Source organism: Lolium rigidum, chromosome 7 (assembly GCF_022539505.1).
Source record: "Lolium rigidum isolate FL_2022 chromosome 7, APGP_CSIRO_Lrig_0.1, whole genome shotgun sequence".
NCBI lineage: Eukaryota > Viridiplantae > Streptophyta > Magnoliopsida > Poales > Poaceae > Lolium > Lolium rigidum.
Window position 1 is genome coordinate 288,444,607 of NC_061514.1, and position 24,699 is coordinate 288,469,305.

The following is a 24,699-nucleotide window of genomic DNA, read 5'->3' on the forward strand; positions in this document are numbered from 1 at the left end:
GCCGACGACGCGCACGAGCCCCAGCATGGGGGCGAGGATGAAGCGCACAAACGCCATCACCACGACGATGATCCGCGCCGGTGGTGCCGATGACGGTGGGGAGGGCATCACAACAGCGTCGACAACGGCCATCGAAAATTCGGAACCGAACACCCTAGCTCCTAGAAGCTTTCTCTCTCTCTTGATCTCGAAAGGGGCGGAGTGGCTGGGTGGGGCAGCGGAGTGAGGGAGCTTGTGGGAATGGAATTAGCGAAGAACACAGGATGTGATTTTAAGGCGAAAGCTCTTCGCTTGCGTGGTGTTCTAACCTACTGGATTTGGATTTTAATTAATGAAAATAATTAGAAGGGTGAAGCGGGTTAATGTGCCGTGTGGTACTACCTGACACCTGGCAGAGCCAACATGACGACGTGGGGCACACCGAATGAGAAATGCCGCGAGCAAGCGGCGTGATGCGCGCACGGAAGCGAACGATCGGTAGCCCCAACTTTGGCCGCATCCGTACGTAAGCGAGAACCGCTCCCACAAATCTATCTACCCTCCAAAACCTTTTGTTTCTCTCTCTATCACCAGTACTCCATGGTTGCACCGCACTCCTCAACTCTATCTCTTTTAAACTGAAGGCATGAAGCCCTGCTTTAAATTAATAATAAAGCCGTGCGTCGATAGATACAAGAATGTTGAAACAGTTTACAACACAATGCCCAACTCAAACACACAAGATAAAACCAGAAACGCAGATTGAGCGGGCGATGTCGTCCTCGCAAGAAGAGAGTCCCAACCCTCTCGCTCTGGATCACAGGGCTCCATACCGTCGGTGCGGTGGAGATGTTTACCCTAGAACAATGAGAGCAACATTCCAGGAAAACCAACTGGGCAGACCACGCAGGTAGCTAGCTTAGAATATACTCTGAATTATAGAACACTTGATCATAAAAGATGGCCTAATCAGTAGTTACCCACATATGGAAAGTTGGAAACCATCTTGAGATCACAAGCCCCATATATTTGCATGCATTACACTATGAGGACCAAGCCAGGCCCAGTCAAAAATCCCGGTAGGCTGGCGGGTCGGGCATCTTCCTTAATATGCAGATTTTAACTATCCAGGCTCAGCTCGGCCATCGGACCAACATTTTCAGGCCCATGCCCGGGAATTTTGGGCCGGTCCTCGAGCCAGGCTACCCATGCTCAGGTCTAGTGAGTGGTGCAAAGATCCTTAGTAAAAGAATGTCTTCTTCAATACGATGAGAAGTACAGTCAAAAAACCAATGGTGATAATCAAATAAGCACCACCAACACTAGCCATCTTTGAGTACTTCTCAGCTCAGAGCGTTTACCTACCAAAGCATAGTCCTCGGCTTATTGTCAACAATCCTCCAATTTAGACATTTGTAGCTGAAGATTCAATACCACCATTGCATTTTCAATGTTTAAACATTAGAGCATGGCCCATTCCCATATACAGAAGACAGAAACAACGATATTGAACTGCACGTTGAACATATTAGATCGCCACAAAACATAATATTATATGATGACTAGCAAATGCCCAACTAGTTGCAAAGATCTAGTCTACCACCATAAAACTGCAAGCATGGAAAATTTTATACGCCTCAAAAAACATTAATTATCCTATGGGAGGCTATTACCCCTCATTGTCAAGTCATGTATTCCAGCCTGCCAGCAGCGAGTAAATATTGAAACAACACAACGTTGACTCACGAGAACTCCTAGCACATGGAGTATGCAGTACTAACAATGGACCAATATATAGACGCACATACGACTAATTGTCATCTAGAAATTGTCAACAGCCATAATCTTGAGAAGTCTCTTGCATCTGCCTTTCCTTTCTTCACACCTTCAATTCAGGGTTATGTCTGTTTGTACAGAAATAAAAAAAAATCATTACACTAGAAGCATCAAATAGCACTTGAGTGAGGATGTGTGTAGATGTTAACAACACTAAACACGCGATATTATAAGCTGTATATAGTCATCTATGTAGAATACCGAGTATACCAATATGCCAAGGGTCACTACCATGTTGTGCAACTAGACTAGTGAGGGGGATTCTTTAGATCAATAGTGGGAAGGGTTAGGTGGAGCGTCGGCTCTGATGGAGAATACAATAATTGCATAACATCATCCCAATTTGGAAAGGATGGGTGCCTCAAAGGTGCAAATTCAATACACGGTAAAAAAAAATTAAAAAAGACTCTGAATTATAGAACACTTGATGGTAAAAAAAGATGGCATAATCAGTAGTGACCCACATATGAAACCATCTTGAGATCACAACCCTAACAAGTGGGCAGAGCAAAGCAATACAATTCACACTCCATGGGTCACAAAAGAACAACATACTATAAATATGTGAAGAAGAAAAAAATCAATGGAACTAGTGGCATCTTGTAGCTTGATTGAATGAAATATATTTTAATTGTACAATTGACCTCCCCGGCGGGGTACTCTTCAAAAAAAAAATTTGCATAGGCACCAATATGGTTTAAAAAAATAGAAAAATAAACTATAGAAAATATTCCTAACAAATTTCTATTCGAGAAACAATTTTTGGGGAAATAAACAGGCACTCAAAACCCGTAAAAATAAATTATGTCTACAACATCAACATGAGTTCTGGAAGGCACTTCTACAAAAAAAAAGTCCATGGGACAACATGACACACAAGTAGTAGATACTAGATATGGATTAGGGGAAGGGTCTATTTCATATATCACCATCATAGTTACTTAGATGATTTAATCGAATTGAACTTATATTTGCTATCTTCACTAAAACAAAGCCTTATGTTGGTACAGAACGGATAAAACAAGACATATGGTTATAAAAATATAATGCAATTAAAAAAGAGATGTCCAACAATCCAGCCCTTTGGGATCTGAGGCATACCACTGACGGTGAGTTTGAAATAAGTGGTTGTGTGCATCGTTTCGATGCAGAGTCCGGGGTGTAGCTCCCCATTTTGAAAAAAAAACACTAATAGTGGATTTGATGGATAAATTCTTAGGGGCCTAATCGCTGGAATAACTAAAACATGACAATGATACTAGGTTTCTGTTGATGATCTTTCCACAAGCATCTGATTTGTCAATTTGTGAATTGCGCCAAAAAGAAGAGCCGTGTTAAATACAAATATACTTAGTAAAGCTAACATCTATCAATATCGAAGAAAGCAATCTCTCTTGTAGGTCTAATTGGGATGCACGAAAAATGGTTTGGCAAAATGTTATCAACACCAATAAGTGTTAGTCGGCTACATTTATATACAACTGCAGCACATGAAGGATTCATGAAGCTAGAACTAGAACCATCATACATAATTATAGTAAGAAAGGTGCTCGCAAAGGGTTCTGAAGCATCAATCACCTTTTGTTATAATCTAACTATCTGCATTGATAGAAACGATCATAGGCTACAATGGAACATAAGCAGCTATCATTACATCCTCTAATACATGATATTGATCACTTTGATGACCGCTTTGTAACAAAGGCACATGGTAGCATTCTGGTCGTTGGTTACTCACAGAATTAAAGATTCAAATTAATCCCAATGTTTGTCATGAATGCCAGTATGCAGCAACTAGATATAACAATACTCCATGTTACCACGAACCAACAAATATTGTAGGTTCTGCAGCTAAGGAAAATGATTGCAAATACACAACATCGGGGGGGGGGGAGGAATTGCATGTTATTAGGAGGCAAATAATGTAGTACACAAAATATGCCTCATTAATTGAGAGGATCATATGGCTCATACGTATACGAGAAGCCAAAGAAGAGGGGAATGTGAGTCCTGATATTCCGTCTGCCTGGTCCTTCCTCCGGATATCAAATGCGAAAACTGGAATGATAACGAAGCAAGATATGGCATGGAGGCCAAATATCCCCACAGGCCACATCCACGATCACGGAACCAACCATTTGTCCATGAGATATTGATTCCTCCACATGTGGGGATATTATCATTGCCAGAATACCAGCGAGAATTAGCAAGATGAAGGCCAGATATGCCACCCATCCGAGGACCACTGCGCAGGAAACTTAAACAGCTCCTGATCCGACTCCCACGTAATTTCTCCAAAGACGGTCTGAGGAGGACAACAATTTTATCGAAACACACAGGGATGGACATGAATATATATGGGATGGTCCGAAAATGAAAGGATGTGTATGAAGTGATAAGCCCACATGGAACACTATTACTAGTCGTCTTGACAACTTGAATTATGCATGGCAGATTAATTCGAATGCAACAATGTACTACAAGCTCAGCCACTAGCCTATATAACTAGCAGTGTAATTTGATCGAAGTAAAGATCTGATGAGAGGGATATATTTGCAGGATAGTACCTTCTTGAACTTGCAACCAGATCCAGATACAAGTGCAATTAGGTAGGCCAGGCAATGGCCGCACGGAAGAACAGCTGCAATCACGAGGAAGAGAAACATGACACAGATGCAGAACTTGAAAGCCATGCATGTGAATGCCTCGAGAAAGAAGAGGAGGGTAGAGCCCTTGCGGCAGGTATGGCGTGCGACAATCGTTGCGGCTGAGCCCGCGGAGATAACCCAAGCCGTCGTGAAGCACATGTAGGGGAGCGCTCGGGCCGCAACGCGGACGACACGCACACGCCCCAACATCGGGGTGAGGACGAATCGCACAAATGCCAGCACCGCAATGATGATCCCCGCTGGCGACGGCGGCGGTGAGAGCATCACGTTGCGGTGATGACGGCCGTCGGAAATTCGGAACGAGAAACTGTACCTCCCGGAAGCTTTCTCCCCTCGATCTCGAAAGGAGGCGGAGTGGTTGCGTGGGGCAGCGGAGTGAGGAGGCTCGTGGTAAAGGAAATAGCGAGAAGTATGTTTCTTTACGTACAAAAGGCCTATCCACTGTTCAGCCTAAAAAAGGCATTTGCCTTATAAAAAAACTTCGAACAAAAATTAGTTAGCTTCTCACAATGATTAAATAGTTGATATAAGTCAAGTATAATAAAATTTTCTAGGTAAGTTACTTTCTCACAGTGATTAAATAGTTGATATAAGTCAAGTACCGGCGGTTGTTATCGGCAATGGTTCGTGGCCGAATCGATCCTGCACAGCTACCTTCCCTCCTTCAATCAACTGGGTAAAATGTTAGGATTTGTTGATATATTTCTTTAGAAAGTTACTAGTTGCAAGTTTCCCTTGAGATTTCTGTATATCGAGCAAGAAGTTAAAAAAAGAATCTCACTCTGGATTCTTAATTTGATGTTGAGAATTTCTGAGAGAAAGGTCCAAACCGAGTTTTTCAGTCTAAACAATCTTCCGCGCGATGGGCCATGGCACCTGAGGGTTTGGGCCTTCCGTCTCGAGCTTGATTTTTAAGACTACGGTCCACTTATTAACGAATGCCTAATCTTGTAGATAGAATAAATTGTCGAAAGCTTTTTTAAAATATACCCGTAGTTTATCATGCATATCTCAGAATTGCCTTCACGTGATACCATTGTATGACAATAGAAAACTTAAGACCACCATATTGTAGTATATCAACAGGAACGATCCTATTAACAGTCAGAAAAAAGTGCAGGTTTGCGAGTGGAGGGAAGATCATCACTGCAAGAATGGCTCCAGTCGCAAAAGGAAGTCATTTCGTAGTCTCAAGAAGACCTCAGCTGCTCAGCATCAAAGAGACCACGAATATCGAACACGTTATGACAACACGAACAAAATGAGACCATCATAACCATCAAATAAGCACCTGCAAAAGTAGGCATCTTCGAGTACTTCGCGGCTCAGATCTGAGTGTTTAATTTCCTTCCTAAATCATAGTCCTCCTCTTATTCTCAACAATTCAAACAAATGCAAAGAAAATTTATCCCACCTGAATCAGAGGAAAGATCAGAACATTTACAGCGGTAACCCTTCAATTTAGACATTTGTGGCAACAGATTCAATATCACCATTGCATACTTCAAAATTGAAGCATTAGAGTTTGGCCCAATCGATATCCACAAGAAAGAAACAAAGATAGTTAACTGTAGGGATGTAACATATGAGATTGCCACAGACATAACGTTCTATGATGACTACCACATTCCCAACCACTTGCAAACATATAGTCGCCCAACATAGAACTGCAAACATGGCAAATTCTATACGCCTAGAAAAGCATTGTCCTCTCTCCTCTGGGAGGGTGTTACCCCTCACTGTCAGCTCATGTATTCCAGCCTTCCAGCAGCAAGTGAACATTGAAACAGCACAACGGAGAGATCCTAGGACATGGAGTATGCAATACTAGCAGTGGACCAATATACAGACGTGGATACAAGTAATTATAATCCAGTAATTGTCAACAGCCATAATCTCCAGCGAAGTCTTTTCTATCTCCCTTGCCTTTCTTCACACCTTCAAGTTCAGAGTTATGTCTGTTTATACAGAAGCCAAAATTTTATTAGAGTAGCGGCATCACATAGCACTTCAGTGAGGATGTGCAGATGTTAACAATACTAAACACCCGATATTATGAACTGTATATAGTGATGTATGTACTATACTGAGTATAGCAATATGGCAAGGATCACTACCATGCCAGCGTAACTAGACAAGCAAGGGGGGTTCTTTATATCAATAGTGGAGCATCGTATCTCATGGAGAATACAACAATAGCAGCTCAGGATATAAAGTGTAATTATTGTTGGTCCTCATAACAGCCTAATTTAGAAATGCCCGGGTGCCTCAAAGGTGTAAATTTAACGCACATGGTAGCTATTTCAAAATAGACTCTGAATTATAGAACACTTGATGATAAAAAGATGGCCTAATCAGTAGTGACCCACATATGGAAACCATCTTGAGATCACAAGCCTAACAAGTGTGCAGGTCCACACTCCGCACTGCGCAAAAGTATAGCGGAAAAATAAAAATGGACCTACTGGCATCTTGTAGCTTGTCTTAATGAAATATAGTTGCAATTTTGCAATTGACCCCCAAACAGTAGTATTCTTCAAAAAATAAATTTCCACAAGAAGCACCAATATATTAACAAATAAACATATAAAACTATCAAAAAAAATAACAACTAACTATTCCGACACAAATCACCTTTAAATAAAATAAAAAGGACACTAAAACCTGTAAAATGGAAGAAAAATCTCATTACAACATCAACTTTTGTTGTCAATGGCACTTCTACAAAAATGCCATGGAACAACACCACATGCAAGTACACACTAGCTACAAATTAAGGGAATCGTCTCTTCTATATATCACCATCATAGTTTACTTGCTTGAATAATCAGATTGAGTTTCTATTTGCTATCTTCACTAAAACAAAGCACCAAGTTGGTACAGAATAGATAAAATAAATCAAGTAATAACAAGATAATTCAATGAAGTAGAAGATGCCCGACATCCCAACACTTTAAAATTTGTGGGCCTACCACTTACGATGGGTCTGATGAATAAATTCTTAGTGGCCCAATCACAAAAATCACGAGAATGACTAAACAATGCATACTAGGTTCTGGTTATGATCTGTCTGTAAGCACCTGATTGGTCTATTGGGCGCCTTGTACCAAATTAAGAAGATCCATTTTAAATGCAAAACTTCTTATGAAAGCTAACATCTATCAACAGCTGTGAAAGCAAACACTCTTGTAGGACCAACTGGGATGCACAAAAATATGGTTTGGCATAAAGTTGTCAGCACTAGCAAGTGTTACTTGGTTTCGTATGTATATAATTGCATCATGCTTATAAAAAAGATGCTCACATATGGTTCTGAAACAGGAAACACGTTTTTTTTTTATTATCTCACTATGTGCACCGATAGAAACGATCACCACCTCCGACTGAAACATCTGAATATCTGATATTTCGTAGCAAAAGCATACAATAGAATTGCGGTAGTTGGCCAATCGCACAATTAAATATAGACTAATCCCAATGTTTGTCATGAATGCTACAACCAGGAGATAGGAAAATGGTTTAATACTACATGTTAACAAATATCAGCAAGTAGGCAGAGGGAGACACCATTTTCATGTTATTATGAGGTTAATAATGTACACAAAATATGCCTCGTCAACTGAGAGGATTGTTAGAGTTGTAATATAGCACTATACGGATACGGTGTAGTACACCGCACGTATAGCTGCCCCACATGTAATACCCTGGCAAGGGTTATTCTTGCCCCCTATATAACATGCAACCCGGCCCTCTAAGGACGCTATCCGGTTCCGCTATGTTAGCCAATATGGTATCAGAGCAATCCTCTCCATGACCTAGCCGCCGAAAACCTCCCATGATCGACCTTGATCGGAAACACCAAAAACACAAGAATTCGTCCACGATCTTCAGATCGGAAGTCCACGATCCCTCAGATCGGAAGTCCACGATCCTCAGATCGGAAGTCCACAATCCGTAGATCGGAAGTTCACGATCTCCAGATCGGAAGTCCTCACGATCCCTTGATCGGAAATCTCCCTGGTCGGTGCCATGGCCTCGTCTTCCTTGTCGATCGCACTGGCCGCTGTTCTGGGAAGTCCACCCTCCACCCCCTGGTCCTGCCCCCTCTGCGCGGTGCTCAGGTCCTTGAGCTGCTTGAGGGCACAGATGTTGCGCCGGAGAAGTTCTTCGAGGTGGAAGATTCAGAGAAGAAGAAAACTCGGCAGCCCAATCCTGCGTATGCGGCCCGGCTGTCTCGAGATCAGACGGTGCTTGGGTGGCTGCTGCAAACCCTCTCGCCGGAAGTCATAGCTCATGTTGTCGGCATAGACTCCTCTGTCGGCATGTGGGCAGTTCTCACAACTATGTTCAGTGGGCGCTCTCGGTCCAAGCTCAATGAGCTGCGGGGTGCACTCACCAGTACCAAGAAAAACGTTCTCACCCCAGCTGCTTACTTTGCCAAGATGAAGAGCTTTGCTTCGGAGTTGGCTGCTGCGGGAAAACCTGTTGATGAAGATGAGATGGTGGGTTACATAGTCAATGGACTTGATGCATCCTACAATGATGTTACTGCTAATGTCAATGGCAATGCTGACACTACCCTTGATGACCTGTATGACCAAGTCTGTGCGCATGATCGACGTCAAGACATGCTCTCCTCTACTGGACAGGGGGTGGGCTCTGGATTCACCTCTTCTGCTAATGCTGCAAGCCATCGCCGTGACTCTGACCGTGACTATCGTGCTCGCGATGATCGCGGAAGTCTCCTGAATATTACCGCCAGCCCCGTGGTGACCATGCTCGGTCTCCTGACCGTCGTCGTGATGGGAGCAAATGGGAGGATCATCGCCGCAAAGATGACCGCGGTGATCGTCATCGTGAAGATGACCGTGGTGACCGTCGCCGTCCTGATGACCGTGACCGTCGCCGTGATGACAGAACTAATGGCAAAGGACCACGACGCCGGAAGGGGCATGGCCGTGCCCCAACTCCCTATGTGGATGTGACCTGCCAGATTTGCACAGTTCATGGCCATCCCGCATCTGATTGCTGGTGGCGGTTCAAGAATGATTCTGATGATGATGATGATGGTGGTGGAAGAACCAACAGAAAGGATGCCAATGTTGCATCATATGGTGTGGACTCAAATTGGTATTCTGATTCTGGTGCTGCGGTTCACATCACCGGTGAACTCCACAAGCTTACTACTCAAGAGAAGTACAAGGGCCGTGATCGTGTGCACACGGCCGATGCCAATGGTATGGTTATAGTCATACTGGTTATTCAAAATTGCATACTCCCCATAGTACTTTACATCTTCATGACATACTTTATGTTCCCAATGCCTCTAAAAATCTGTTATCTGTTCATAAACTTTGTCTTGATAATAATGTGTTTATTGAGTTCCACCCTTGGTTCTTTCTTATTAAGGATCAGGTCACGCGAAGGATTCTCTTTAGAGGACCATGTCATGAAGGTCTCTACCCACTAGTGCCATTCTCTACAGGATCATCCAAGCAAGCTTTCCTCACAATAAAGCCATCGTCTTCTACATGGCATCGCCGCCTAGGGCATCCTTCCTCCTTCGTGGTGCAACAAGTTCTTAGGAAAAATCAGATTTCATACACCCCAGAAATAAATTCTTATATTTTTTATGGTTGTCAATTAGCTAAGAGCCACCAGTTGCCATACGCTATATCTTCTAGTGTGTCCACTGTTCCTTTTGAATTGGTGTTCTCTGATGTATGGGGTCCTGCTCCTGCCTCTGTTGGCAAACATCTCTACTATGTAAGCTTCATTGATGATTATAGTAAATTTACTTGGATTTATCTCCTTAAGAAGCGTTCAGATGTTTATCAAGTCTTTCTTAATTATCAAGCTTATGTTGAGCGCAAATTCAGTAGAAAGATCATTACTATGCAAACAGACTGGGGTGGTGAATATGAAAAACTCAATGGTTTCTTTCAGAAAATTGGCATAGTTCATCATGTATCTTGTCCTCATGCTCACCAACAAAATGGTTCAGCTGAACGCAAACACCGTCATATAGTAGAGGCTGGGCTCTCTTTACTCGCACATGCATCCATGCCTCTTAAGTTTTGGGATGAAGCCTTCCTTACAGCTACTTTTCTAATAAATCTCCTTCCTAGCAAGGTAATTGATTTCCATACTCCTGCTGAAAAACTCCTTGGTGCCAAACCAAACTATGAATCTCTTCGAATCTTTGGCTGTGTATGTTGGCCCAATCTTCGTCCCTGTAATAAAAGAAAGCTTGCTTTCCGTTCTACACGATGTGTTTTCCTAGGCTACAGTCCTCTTCATAAAGGTGTAAAATGTCTGGATGTATCTATTGGTCGAGTCTATGTGTCTCGAGATGTTGTCTTTGATGAGACCGTCCTTCCCTTTGCCTCATTGCATCCCAATGCTGGCTCTCGACTTACCAATGATATTCTTCTTTTGCCAAAAGACTCTTCTTCATGTACTAGTGGGGATGCATGTTTTGATGATCATATGCCTTCACCGTTTGTACCTGTTATTTCTAATCATACTCAGGAACACACTCCTCAGACTGGTCTAGAAGAAGGCCACTCCGATACTGAAGATCCAAGTGAAAATTTCAGTCAAAATGATGAATATTTGAGCTCCAATGAAGCAAATACAGATTTGGCACAAAATGATGAGCCTGGTAACAGATCCGAGGAGGATTCTCCTCGAACCTCGGATCACCCGCATGCTGATTCCGAGGAGGATCCGCCTGGCACGCCTGGCGTCACTGCTCCCGAGGGTGGGAGTTCCCAGCTGCAGCCGTCGCAGGCGCGTGGCCGCTCCTGGTCTCGGTCCCTGATGTCTACGGGAGCTTCTATTCTTGTAGACAGTGTTGGGCCTCCAAGAGCAGAGGTTTGTAGAACAGCAGCAAGTTTCCCTTAAGTGGATCACCCAAGGTTTATCGAACTCAGGGAGGAAGAGGTCAAAGATATCCCTCTCATGCAACCACTGCAACCACAAAGCAAGAAATCTCTTGTGTCCCCAACACACCTAATAGGTGCACTAGTTCGGCGAAGAGATAGTGAAATACAGGTGGTATGAATGAATATGAGCGAGTAGTAACGCAGCGATAGTAACGCAAAAAAACGATAGAACAAGCAACGATAGCGATATTTAGGAACAAGGCCTAGGGATTAAACTTTCACTAGTGGACACTCTCAACTTTGATCACATAACAGAATAGATAAATGCATACTCTACACTCTCTTGTTGGATGATGAACACCACTAATTGCGTAGGATTACACGAACCCTCAATGCCGGAGTTAACAAGCTCCACAATATTCAATGTTCATATTTAAATAACCTTAGAGTGCATGACAGATCAACACAACTAAACCAAGTACTAACATAGCATGCACACTGTCACCTTCACACTATGTAGGAGGAATAGATCACATCAATACCATCATAGCAATAGTTAACTTCATAATCTACAAGAGATCATAATCATAGCCTACGCCAAGTACTAACACGGATGCACACACTGTCACCATTACACCGTGCGGGAGGAATAAACTACTTTAATAACATCACTAGAGTAGCACACGGATAAATTGTGATACAAAACACATTGCAATCATAAAGGGATATAAATAAGCACTTCACTATGCCATTCATAACGAGTGAATAAGTATTCCGTGAAATATAGCCTAAGAGACCCACACGGTGCACACACTCGTCACCTTTACACACGTGGGACAAGGAGTCTCCAGAGATCACATAAGTAAAACCCACTTGACTAGCATAATGACATCTAGATTACAAGCATCATCATATGAATCTCAATCATGTAAGGCAGCTCATGAGATTATTGTATTGAAGCACATAGGAGAGAGATTAACCACATAGCTACCGGTACAGCCCCGAGCCTCGATGGAGAACTACTCCCTCCTCATGGGAGACAGCAGCGTTGATGAAGATGGCGGTGGTGTCGATGGAGAAGCCTTCCGGGGCACTTCCCCGTCCCGGCGGCGTGCCGGAACAGAGACTCATGTCCCCCAGATCTTGGCTTCGCGATGGCGGCGGCTCTGGAAGGTTTCTCCTACCGTGGCTTTTCCGTATCGAGGTTTTAGGTCAGGGACCTTTAAATAGGCGAAGAGGCGGAGTCGGAGGGCTGACGAGGCGGCGACACGCTAGGGGGGCGCGGGCCCCCCCTTGGCCGCGCCGGCCTAGGGTTTGGTGGCCCTGTGCCCCCTCTCTGGCGGTTCTCGGGTGTTCTGGATGCTTCCGGGCAAAATAGGATGCTGGGTCTTGATTTCGTCCGATTCCGAGAATATTTCCTTACTAGGATTTCTGGAACCAAAAACAGCAGAAAACAGAACCGGCCCTTCGGCATCTCGTCAATAGGTTAGTTCCGGAAAACGCATAAATATGACATATAATGTGTACAAAACATGTAGATATCATCAATAATGTGGCATGGAACATAAGAAATTATCGATACGTCGGAGACGTATCAGCATCCCCAAGCTTAGTTTCTGCTCGTCCCGAGCAGAAAACGATAACAAAGATAATTTCTGGAGTGACATGCCATCATAACCTTGATCATACTATTGTAAGCATATGTAATGAATGCAGCGATCAAAACAATGGTAATGACATGAGTAAACAAATGAATCATAAAGCAAAGACTTTTCATGAATAGTACTTCAAGACAAGCATCAATAAGTCTTGCATAAGAGTTAACTCATAAAGCAATAAATCAAAGTAAAGGTATTGAAGCAACACAAAGGAAGATTAAGTTTCAGCGGTTGCTTTCAACTTATAACATGTATATCTCATGGATATTGTCAATGTAAAGTAATATAACAAGTGCAATATGCAAGTATGTAGGAATCAATGCACAGTTCACACAAGTGTTTGCTTCTTGAGATGGAGAGAAATAGGTGAACTGACTCAACATAAAAGTAAAAGAATGGTCCTTCAAAGAGGAAAGCATCGATTGCTATATTTGTGCTAGAGCTTTGGTTTTGAAAACATGAAACAATTTTGTCAACGGTAGTAATAAAGCATATGTATCATGTAAATTATATCTTACAAGTTGCAAGCCTCATACATAGTATACTAATAGTGCCCGCACCTTGTCCTAATTAGCTTGGCTTAACACGGATTATCATTGCATAGCATATGTTTCAACCAAGTGTCACAAAGGGGTACCTCTATGCCGCCTGTACAAAGGTCTAAGGAGAAAGCTCGCATTGGATTTCTCGCTTTTGATTATTCTCAACTTAGACATCCATACCGGGACAACATAGACAACGAGATAATGGACTCCTCTTTAATGCATAAGCATACAACAACAGTTAAAATTCTCATAAGAGATTGAGGATTAGTTGTCCACACCGAAACTTCCACCATGAATCATGGCTTTAGTTAGCGGCCCAATGTTCTTCTCTAACAGTATGCATACTCAAACCATTTGATCATGAAAATCGCCCTTACTTCAGACAAGACGAACATGCATAGCAACTCACATGATATTCAACAAAGTGTTGATGGCGTCCCCAGAAACATGGTTATCGCACAACAAGCAACTTAATAAGAGATAAAGTGCATAAGTACATATTCAATACCACAATAGTTTTTAGGCTATTTGTCCCATGAGCTATATATTGCAAAGGCGAATGATGGAAATTTTAAAGGTAGCACTCAAGCAATTTACTTTGGAATGGCGGAGAAATACCATGTAGTAGGTAGGTATGGTGGACACAAATGGCATAGTGGTTGGCTCAAGGATTTTGGATGCATGAGAAGTATTCCCTCTCGATACAAGGTTTAGGCTAGCAAGGTTATTTGAAACAAACACAAGGATGAACCGGTGCAGCAAAACTCACATAAAAGACATATTGTAAACATTATAAGATTCTACACCGTCTTCCTTGTTGTTCAAAACTCAATACTAGAAATTATCTAGACTTTAGAGAGACCAAATATGCAAACCAAATTTTAGCAAGCTCTATGTATTTCTTCATTAATGGGTGCAAAGTATATGATGCAAGAGCTTAAACATGACCACAACAATTGCCAAGTATCAAATTATTCAAGACATTTTAGAATTACTACATGTATCATTTTCCGTTTCCAGCCATATAACAATGAACGAAGCAGTTTCAACCTTCGCCATGAACATTAAAAGCTAAGAACACATGTGTTCATATGAACCAGCGGAGCGTGTCTCTCTCCCACACAAGCATGATGGATCAGATCTTATTCAAACACAAAACAAAAATAAAAGCACACAGACGCTCCAAGTAAAGTACATAAGATGTGACCGAATAAAAATATAGTTTCAAGAGAAGGAACCTGATAATTTGTCGATGAAGAAGGGGATGCCTTGGGCATCCCCAAGCTTAGATGCTTGAGTCTTCTTAAAATATGCAGGGATAAACCACGGGGGCATCCCCAAGCTTAGACTCTTCACTCTTCTTGATCATAGTATATCATCCTCCTCTCTTGACCCTTGAAAACTTCCTCCACACCAAACTCGAAACAAACTCATTAGAGGGTTAGTGAATAATAAAAATACACATGTTCAGAGGTGACACAATCATTCTTAACACTTCTGGACATTGCCCAAAGCTACTGGAAGGTAATGGAACAAAGAAATCCATCCAACACAAAGAAAAGAGGCAGTGCGAAATAAAAGGCAGAATCTGTCAAAATAGAACAGTCCATAAAGACGAATTTTAAAATGGCACCAACTTGCTCAGATGAAAATGCTCAAATTGAATGAAAGTTGCGTACATATCTGAGGATCACTCACGTAAATTGGCATAATTTTCCGAGTTACCTGCAGAGAATTAGGCCCAGATTCGTGACAGCAAAGAAATCTGTTTCGCGCAGTAATCCAAATCTAGTATGAACCTTACTATCAACGACTTTACTTGGCACAACAATGCACAAAACTAAGATAAGGAGAGGTTGCTACAGTAGTAAACAACTTCCAAGACACAAATATAAAATAGAGGTACTGTAGCAAAATAAACACATGGGTTATCTCCCAAGAAGTTCTTTCTTTATAGCCATTAAGATGGGCTCAGCAGTTTTAATGATGCACTCGCAAGAAATAGTAGTTGAACAAAAGAGAGCATCAAAAGGCAAATTCAAAACAAATTTAAGCCTAACATGCTTCCTATGCATAGGAATCTTGTAAATAAACAAATTCAAGAAGCATAATGCAACAAGCACAGAAAGATAAAACAAGTGCAGCTTCAAGATTTTCAGCAAAAAGAGAGGTATTTTAGTAACATGAAAATTTCTACAACCATATTTTCCTCTCTCATAATAACTTTCAGTAGCAACATGAGCAAACTCAACAATATAACTATCACATAAAGCATTCTTATCATGAGTCTCATGCATAAAATTATTACTCTCCACATAGGCATAATCAATTTTATTAGTTGTAGTGGGAGCAAATTCAACAAAGTAGCTATCATTATTATTCTCATCATCAAATATAGGAGGCATATTGTAATCATAATCAAATTTATCCTCCATAACAGGCGGTACTAAAAGACCAATATTATTATAATCATCATAAATAGGAGGCAAAGTATCATCAAAGTAAATTTTCTCCTCAATGCTTGGGGGACTAAAAAGATCATGAAAACCAGCTTCCCCAAGCTTAGAACTTTCTATATCATTATCAACAATGGTGTTCAAAGTGTTCATACTAATATGTTCCATGGGTTTTTTAATTTTCGCATCAAACCATCCATGTCTTAAATCAGGAAATAGAATAAGAAGCTCATTGTTGTCCATTATGCCAAACTAGTGTAAACAAGAAACAAAAAGATGCAATTGCAGGATCTAAAGGAAATAGCTTCGAGTACTTACAACGGCGAAAATAGCTTAGTAGCCGAGATCCGGAGTGTGAGTACCTTTTACCTTTCCTCCCCGGCAACGGCGCCAGAAAATAGCTTGATGTCTACGGGAGCTTCTATTCTTGTAGACAATGTTGGGCCTCCAAGAGCAGAGGTTTGTAGAACAGCAGCAAGTTTCCCTTAAGTGGATCACCCAAGGTTTATCGAACTCAGGGAGGAAGAGGTCAAAGATATCCCTCTCATGCAACCCTGCAACCACAAAGCAAGAAATCTCTTGTGTCCCCAACACACCTAATAGGTGCACTAGTTCGGCGAAGAGATAGTGAAATACAGGTGGTATGAATGAATATGAGCGTAGTAACGCAGCGAGTAGTAACGCAGAAAAACGAGTAAACAAGCAGCGATAGCGATATTTAGGAACAAGTCCTAGGGATTAAACTTTCACTAGTGGACACTCTCAACTTTGATCACATAACGAATAGATAAATGCATACTCTACACTCTCTTGTTGGATGATGAACACCACTAATTGCGTAGGATTACACGAACCCTCAATGCCGGAGTTAACAAGCTCCACAATATTCAATGTTCATATTTAAATAACCTTAGAGTGCATGACAGATCAACACAACTAAACCAAGTACTAACATAGCATGCACACTCGTCACCTTCACACTATGTAGGAGGAATAGATCACATCAATACCATCATAGCAATAGTTAACTTCATAATCTACAAGAGATCATAATCATAGCCTACGCCAAGTACTAACACGGATGCACACACTGTCACCATTACACCGTGCAGGAGGAATAAACTACTTTAATAACATCACTAGAGTAGCACACAGATAAATTGTGATACAAAACACATTGCAATCATAAAGGGATATAAATAAGCACTTCACTATGCCATTCATAACAGTGAATAAGTATTCTGTGAAATATAGCCTAAGAGACCCACACGGTGCACACACCGTCACCTTTACACACGTGGGACAAGGAGTCTCCGGAGATCACATAAGTAAAACCCACTTGACTAGCATAATGACATCTAGATTACAAGCATCATCATATGAATCTCAATCATGTAAGGCAGCTCATGAGATTATTGTATTGAAGCACATAGGAGAGAGATTAACCACATAGCTACCGGTACAGCCCCGAGCCTCGATGGAGAACTACTCCCTCCTCATGGGAGACAAGCAGCGTTGATGAAGATGGCGGTGGTGTCGATGGAGAAGCCTTCCGGGGCATTTCCCCGTCCCGGCGGCGTGCCGGAACGGAGACTCCTGTCCCCGGATCTTGGCTTCGCGATGGTGGCGGCTCCGGAAGGTTTCTCCTACCGTGGCTTTTCCGTATCGAGGTTTTAGGTCAGGGACCTTTAAATAGGCGAAGAGGCGGAGTCGGAGGGCTGACGAGGCGGCGACACGCTAGGGGGGCGCGGCCCCCCCTTGGCCGCGCCGGCCTAGGGTTTGGTGGCCCTGTGCCCCCTCTCTGGCGGTTCTCGGGTGTTCTGGATGCTTCCGGGCAAAATAGGATGCTGGGTCTTGATTTCGTCCGATTTCGAGAATATTTCCTTACTAGGATTTCTGGAACCAAAAACAGCAGAAAACAGGAACTGGCCCTTCGGCATCTCATCAATAGGTTAGTTCCGGAAAACGCATAAATATGACATATAATGTGTACAAAACATGTAGATATCATCAATAATGTGGCATGGAACATAAGAAATTATCGATACGTCGGAGACGTATCAGTCCCCTCCTCGCCTGCAGGTCTACACGCGGCGTGGGTGCTCGCGTGGTCCACGCCAGTCGCTGTCTCCACCACATACTGGCATCGACTCCCACCACTCCTCACCTGCCACGTCTGCTGCCGACACAGCAGCACACCCTGGATCCGAGGCTGCTGCTCCTGCTTCACATGCTGGATCTTCTGCGGCCCCTCCTGCTACTACTCTTCATGTGGCTGGAGTCCAAACCAGGTTACAAAAAGGTATTTTAAAAACCGAAAATTTACAAAGATGGCACTGTTCGCTGTGGTCTGGAATAGGAGGTTTACATGAAACAGCCTCCAGGTTTTGAGAATCCCAAAGTTCCTAATTATGTTTGCAAGCTTGATAAAGCTCTTTATGGCCTAAAACAAGCTCCTCGAGCGTGGTATTCTTGTCTCGGTTCCAAATTACACAGTTATGGCTTCTCAGCATCAAAAGCAGATACCTCTTTGTTTCTCTATCAGAAATCGGGTATTGCCATATTTGTCTTGATCTATGTTGATGATATTATTGTCACAAGTTCTTCAGATCATGCGATTAGTGCTTTGCTTAAGGATCTCAATAAGGATTTTGCTATCAAGGATCTTGGAGTTTCGCACTATTTTCTAGGCATTGAGGTCAAGACAACCTCAGCCAGCCTAGTTTTGACACAAGGGAAATATGCTTCGGAATTGCTAGAAAAAGTCGGTATGCTCCAATGCAAGTCAGCACCCACACCTCTGTCGCCTATAGAGCCATTGTCTCTTGCTGCAGGAGATCTTCTTGGGTCTGAAGATAGCACACAGTATCGCAGCATCGTTGGTGCCTTGCAGTATCTTACACTGACTCGTCCTGACTTGGCCTACTCAGTGAATAAAGTATGTCAATATTTGCATGCTCCTACAACTGTACATTGGACAGTTGTTAAGAGGATCCTACGATATGTTAAGGACACCATTCATCTTGGTATAACATTTTGGCCATCTCAATCTACCCTTTTGAGTGCTTTCTGAGATGCTGATTGGGCAGGTTGTCTTGATGATAGACGGTCTACAGGTGGTTTTGCTATATTCTTAGGACCAAACTTGATTTCTTGGAGTGCCGGGAAACAAGATATTGTTTCTCGTTCAAGTACTGAAGCAGAGTATAAAGCCTTAGCAAATGCCACAGCTGAAATGATATGGGTTGAAGCACTTCTGCATGAGCTTGGAGTCAGATTACAGAAGAAACCTTGTTTATGGTGTGACAACATTGGTGCTACATATTTGTCTGCAAATCCAGTGTTCCATGCCCGTACCAAACACATTGAGATTGATTTTCACTTTGTTCGTGAAAGAGTAGCAAAGAAAAAACTAGACATTCGTGTTGTTTCTAGTAAAGATCAAGTTGCAGATGGTTTTACTAAAGCTATCCCAGTTAGAAATTTACATGAGTTTCGGCGTAATCTAAATCTTGTATCAAGTTTAGATTAAGAGAGGCTGTTAGAGTTGTAATATAGCACTATACGGATACGGTGTAGTACACCGCACGTATAGCTGCCCCACATGTAATACCCTGGCAAGGGTTATTCTTGCCCCCTATATAACATGCAACCCGGCCCTCTAAGGAGGTTATCCGGTTCCGCTACGTTAGCCAATAAGGATCGCATGGCTCATGTACATAGGAGAATCCAAAGAATAGGGGAATGTACATACCTCAACAATCTGCAACCCCAAGTCCTGCTTTTGTGTCTGATCGGTCATCCCTCCAGACATCCAGTGCTAAAGCTGGAATGATAACGAAGCAAGATATTGCATGGAAGCCAAATATCCCCACCTCCGCGATCATTGTACCAATCATTTCTCCCTGAGATATCGACCCCCCCACAGGCGACGACATCATCATCACAACCAGAAGACCAGCGACAATTAGCAGGATGAAGGGCAGATTTGCGACCAATCCAAGGACCACAGCACGGGGAAGCCCAGACAAACCCCGAGTTGACCCCTGCCTGATTGCTCCAAAGGCACTCGGAGGAGCACAACAATTTAACCGAACCCGCTGAGATTGAGATGAGTATATGTCGAATGGTTCAAAAATGAATTGAATGATGGAATGGAGTTAAAAATTATTTAAATCAACTTCCTATCCCCATGGAAGGAGCACTATATATTACTAGTCATCAGGACTACTTGAACTATGTATGGTAACTTAATTGATAATGTAGAGCTCAGCCACAAGCCTATCCACAGCTGTAATTCGATCGAAGTAAATGTTAGAGGAGTAATTTGCACAGATTTTTTTTTCTAACACAAAAGCTTTGCGCCTGGATATATTTAGAAAAGGAGTTATATACAAATTCAAGAAAAGGGACACTTGAGATTACAACATGATGCCCCTAAGAACTAGGTACCGTAGGGAGCAGAGGGCCGGTTGAAATGTTTGGATTTGTTGCTAAAAAATTCTTTCAATTTTTTGCAGGTTTCTCATGGAATTTCTAGATTTCAAGCTAGAAATTCAAAAAAAAGAATCTCAATCAGGATTCTGAATATTTTGCAGAACTCAAATTTGGACGATAATGGTTTCCTTATCCTTCAGAAAAATGTTTTAGAAGTGAGCAACACTAATCTTTTAGACTAGAGTCAAACTATTATGACTGCAGAAGTGTGTAGATTTTAACGAAGAACTGGTTCTAACAAACCTACCCTCCTGTTTCGGATACAGAATATCTAGATCTAGGTTCACAATAATGATTACAAGGCAAGATGAGAACATTGACAGTAACCATTCACTATAAACATAGGTAGTAAAATAGATTCAAGATCACGGTTGAATACTTTGAACTCGAGCTACCGAAGATTTTTCCAAAAAAAAAAACACTCTAGCATTATGCCACACGAATCGAAGGCAAGATCAATACACTAAACACCGACTAAAACATTGTAGTTGTAGATTGAAGATCGCGGTTACATATTTTTAAAGCTTAAGCTACCGAAGATATGAGCCCTGCAGAATACAGACCCACAAGACACGGATGGACATGCTCAACAAAACTATAGCCACATAACATCTCCAATCGCCACACGCAGACATTCTATGGTAACTGCCACAGAGCCTATACCTCTTGCAAGGAAACAGTAGTCATCCATGATAAAATTGCAAACATGGCAAAATCTATTCGCCTAGAAAAGAACTATCCTCCGGGCTCCGGCAGTGTTGGCGTCCTAACAACATCCTAACAACAGGTAAACACTGAAGTCTGAAACGCAATAATGTCCAATCATCAGAGCTCCTAGCACATGGAGTGTGCAATACTAAGTAGGGGGGCCAATATACAATCGTGGATACATGTAACTACAATCCAGTACTTGTCAGCGGCTATAATCTTCAGCGAAGTCTCTTGTATCTGCCCAGCGTTTCTTCACATCTTCAGTTCGGGGTTATGGCTGTCAATACAGAAGCCCATGATTTTATTAGACTAGCAGCATCAAATAGCACTTGAGCGAGGATGCGTATCTTTAACAATATTAAGCACCCAATATTATAAAGCGTATATAGTAATCTATATATGTAGAGTACGTATACCAATATGGCAAGGGCCACTACCATGCGTCCATGCCAGTGCAACTAGACCAGTGATAGGGATTTTTTAGATCAAGAACGGAAGGGTTTAATTGCACGTCAAATCAGATAACAGCCTAATTTGGGAAGTCAGGGTGTCTCAATGGTGCAAATTCAGTGTACATGATAGCTAGCTCAGAACAGACTCTAAATTATAGAACACTTGATTATTAAAGATGGCCTAATCAGTAGTTACCCAGTGCTTCAAAAAAAATCAGTAGTTACCCACACATGGAAAGTTGGAAACCATCTTGAGATCACAAGCCCAATATATTTGTATACACTATGAGGACCAGTGGGCAGAAAAAATCAAGTCAATCCACACTCCATATGGCACAAAAGAATGGTATAAATAGCAGGAAAAAATCGATGGAACTAGTGACATCCTGTAGCTTGTCTTAATAAAACATATTTGTTTTTCTGCAATTTGACAATCTGACAGTAGTATTATTAAAAACAATGCACAATAAGCGCCTAACATGAAAACGTATTGAACTCTCAAAAACAATTCTTAAAAATTCCTCTTGTGAAACAAATCTCCTTTTAGGGAAATAAAATGACAGTAGAAATCTGTAAAAGGGAAGAATTTCTCACTACATCGTCAACACTTGTTCTCAAGGACACTTCTACAAAAATGCCATGGAACACCACCACATGCAAGTACATACTAGCTACGAGTTAAGTTAACGGTCTGTTCTATGTAACACCATCGTAGTTTTTTACTTGAATAACCAAAGTTGAGTATCTACTTGCTATCATCACTAAGACGAAAAACGAAGTTGGTTTATAACAGATAAAACAAGGCAAAAATACACAGCAAGATAATGCAATGAAGTAGAAGATGCCCGACGACCGGTCATTTCGAAATTTGAGGCCTACAACTTAAGATGGGTCTAATGAATGAACTGTTATCTGCCCAATCACAATAATCACGGGAATGACTGATCATAAACAGCGTATACTATGTTTCTGCTTCTGCTGATGATCTCTCTGTAAGCATCTGATTGGTCAACTGGCGACTTGTAACAAATCAAATCCATGTAAAATGCAAATATTCTTAACATCTATCAACAGCGGAGAAAGCAGAATATCATGTAAGTCAACTGGGATGCGTGGAAAAATGGTTTCACATCGAATTATCAACACTAACAAATGTTACTCGGTACATTTGTTTGCAAGTCCAACACAGGAAGTTAACATATATCATGTAGGTCAACTAGGATGCATGGAAAATTGGTTTGACATTGAATTATGAACATTAACAAGTGTTACTCGGTACATTTGTTTGCAACTGCAATACAACGAAGCAAAAAAAAAAAAAAAAACTCACACGTTATTAGGATTCATGAAACTAGAAACATCGTGCTTCTAAGAAAGGTGCTTGCAAACGGTTCTGAAGCAGCAAGCACCTTTTCTTATAATCTCATTAAATGCAGAGATAGAAAGGATGGAACATGAACAGATAATATTAATAATATTACTTCTTCTAATACATGATATTAATCATTTCGATGATCACTACATAAGAAAGGCATAGTGTAGCATTGCGTCTGTCACTCTGTTGCCCACTCACACAGTTGAAGACTGAGACTAATCCCAATGTGTGTCATCAATGGTGATATGCAACATTAGTAAGAGGGAATAGCAAAAACATCATTGGTTATATATAACAGTACTCCGTGTTACCAAAAAAAAACCAGCCAATTGGCAGTAGGTTCTGCCTGTAGGAAAACTCATTGCAAATACACAACTCTAGTGGCACTATTTTAGTATTAGTAGGACGTTTATAGTGTACAGAAGATATGGCTCATTAACTAGGCAATCATATGGCTCAACAGATGCAGGGGAAGCGAGGGGCGGGTATATACCTCAACAAACTGCCACGGTGAGTCCTGCTTTCCTGCCCGCCTGGTCCTTCCTCAAGATATGCAGTGCGAAAGCTGGAATGATAACAAAGCAAGATATCGCATGGAAGCCAAGCATCCCCACATCCATGACCACAGAACCAATCATTTGTCCCTGAGATACCGATCCCTCCGCAGACGGCGACATGGACATTACCAGAGCACCAGCAGCAGTTAGCAGGATGAAGGCCAAATCTGCGACCAATCCAAGGACCACGGCATGGGGAAACACAAACTTAATGAACTCCCGAATCGACTCCCGCGTGATTGGTCCAAAGGCGCGCTGGGGAGGGCAGCAATTTCAGTTAAGCCACAGGGAATGGACAATGATTATATATGGAATGGTGCAGATGAAGTGATAATTAAGCTCGAATGGGGAACTAGTACTACTAGTCATTAGAACAATTTGAAGTACAACTTAATCCGAATGAAATAATCTAGAGCTCATCCACCATACTAGTATAGTATATTAGTATCTGCTGCTGTATTCAATCGAAGTAATGATCAGATGGAGCTATGGAATGGTTCGAAACTGGAATGGTGCGGATGAAGTGATAATTAAGCTCGAATGGGGAACTAGTACTGGTAGTTATGAGAACAGCTTGAACTATATATGACAACTTAACCCGAATGTAACAATCTAGAGCTCAGTCAACTATCGTATCTGCTGCTGTAAAGATCAGAGCGAGCTATGTGCACGGCGATACCTTCCTGGGCTGAGAACCAGATCGAGATTCAACCGCAATCACGTAGGCGAGGCCGATGCCGCACAGCAGAACGGCTGGTACGAGGAAGAGGAAGGCGATGCAGATGGAGACCTTGAGAGCCGCGACCGTGAGCGCCACGAGAAAAACGAAGGGGGCGGAGGCGTCGCCCCAGGCGAGGTGAGCCAGGGACATGGCGGCGGCGAGCGCGGAGAGAACCCACGCAGTCGCCAAGTCCAGGCAGAGGAGCGGCCGGGCCGCGGCGCGCACGAGCGCCAGCACCGCGGCGACGGTATGCGCCGAGGCAGGCGGAGGCGGCGGCGGCGAGGGACTCGCGGCGTCTCCGGCGACGGCCATCGGGGCGGGAAACCCTAGCTTCTCGAAGCTTCTCGGCTTCTCCC

The 24,699-nt window shown here is 42.3% G+C and overlaps 1 protein-coding gene and 1 long non-coding RNA gene across 2 annotated transcripts; both read right to left on the minus strand.

Annotated features, from left to right (window-relative positions):
* Window positions 1–5,944: 5,944 nt before the first annotated feature.
* On the minus strand, window positions 5,945–20,077 carry LOC124669531. The gene is made up of 2 exons (XR_006992221.1): window positions 19,785–20,077; window positions 5,945–6,442 (listed from the first exon to the last, which is right to left on the minus strand). It is a non-coding gene; the product is annotated as an uncharacterized LOC124669531 (long non-coding RNA).
* A 1,080-nt stretch (window positions 20,078–21,157) lies between these two features.
* Window positions 21,158–24,493, minus strand: LOC124672935. Its single transcript, XM_047209088.1, has 3 exons — window positions 24,302–24,493; window positions 23,559–23,877; window positions 21,158–21,515 (listed from the first exon to the last, which is right to left on the minus strand). The coding sequence occupies exons 1-2, from the start codon at window positions 24,491–24,493 to the stop codon at window positions 23,560–23,562; spliced, it is 510 nt and encodes a 169-aa protein (XP_047065044.1). The 3' UTR covers window positions 21,158–21,515; window position 23,559.
* Window positions 24,494–24,699: the final 206 nt, after the last annotated feature.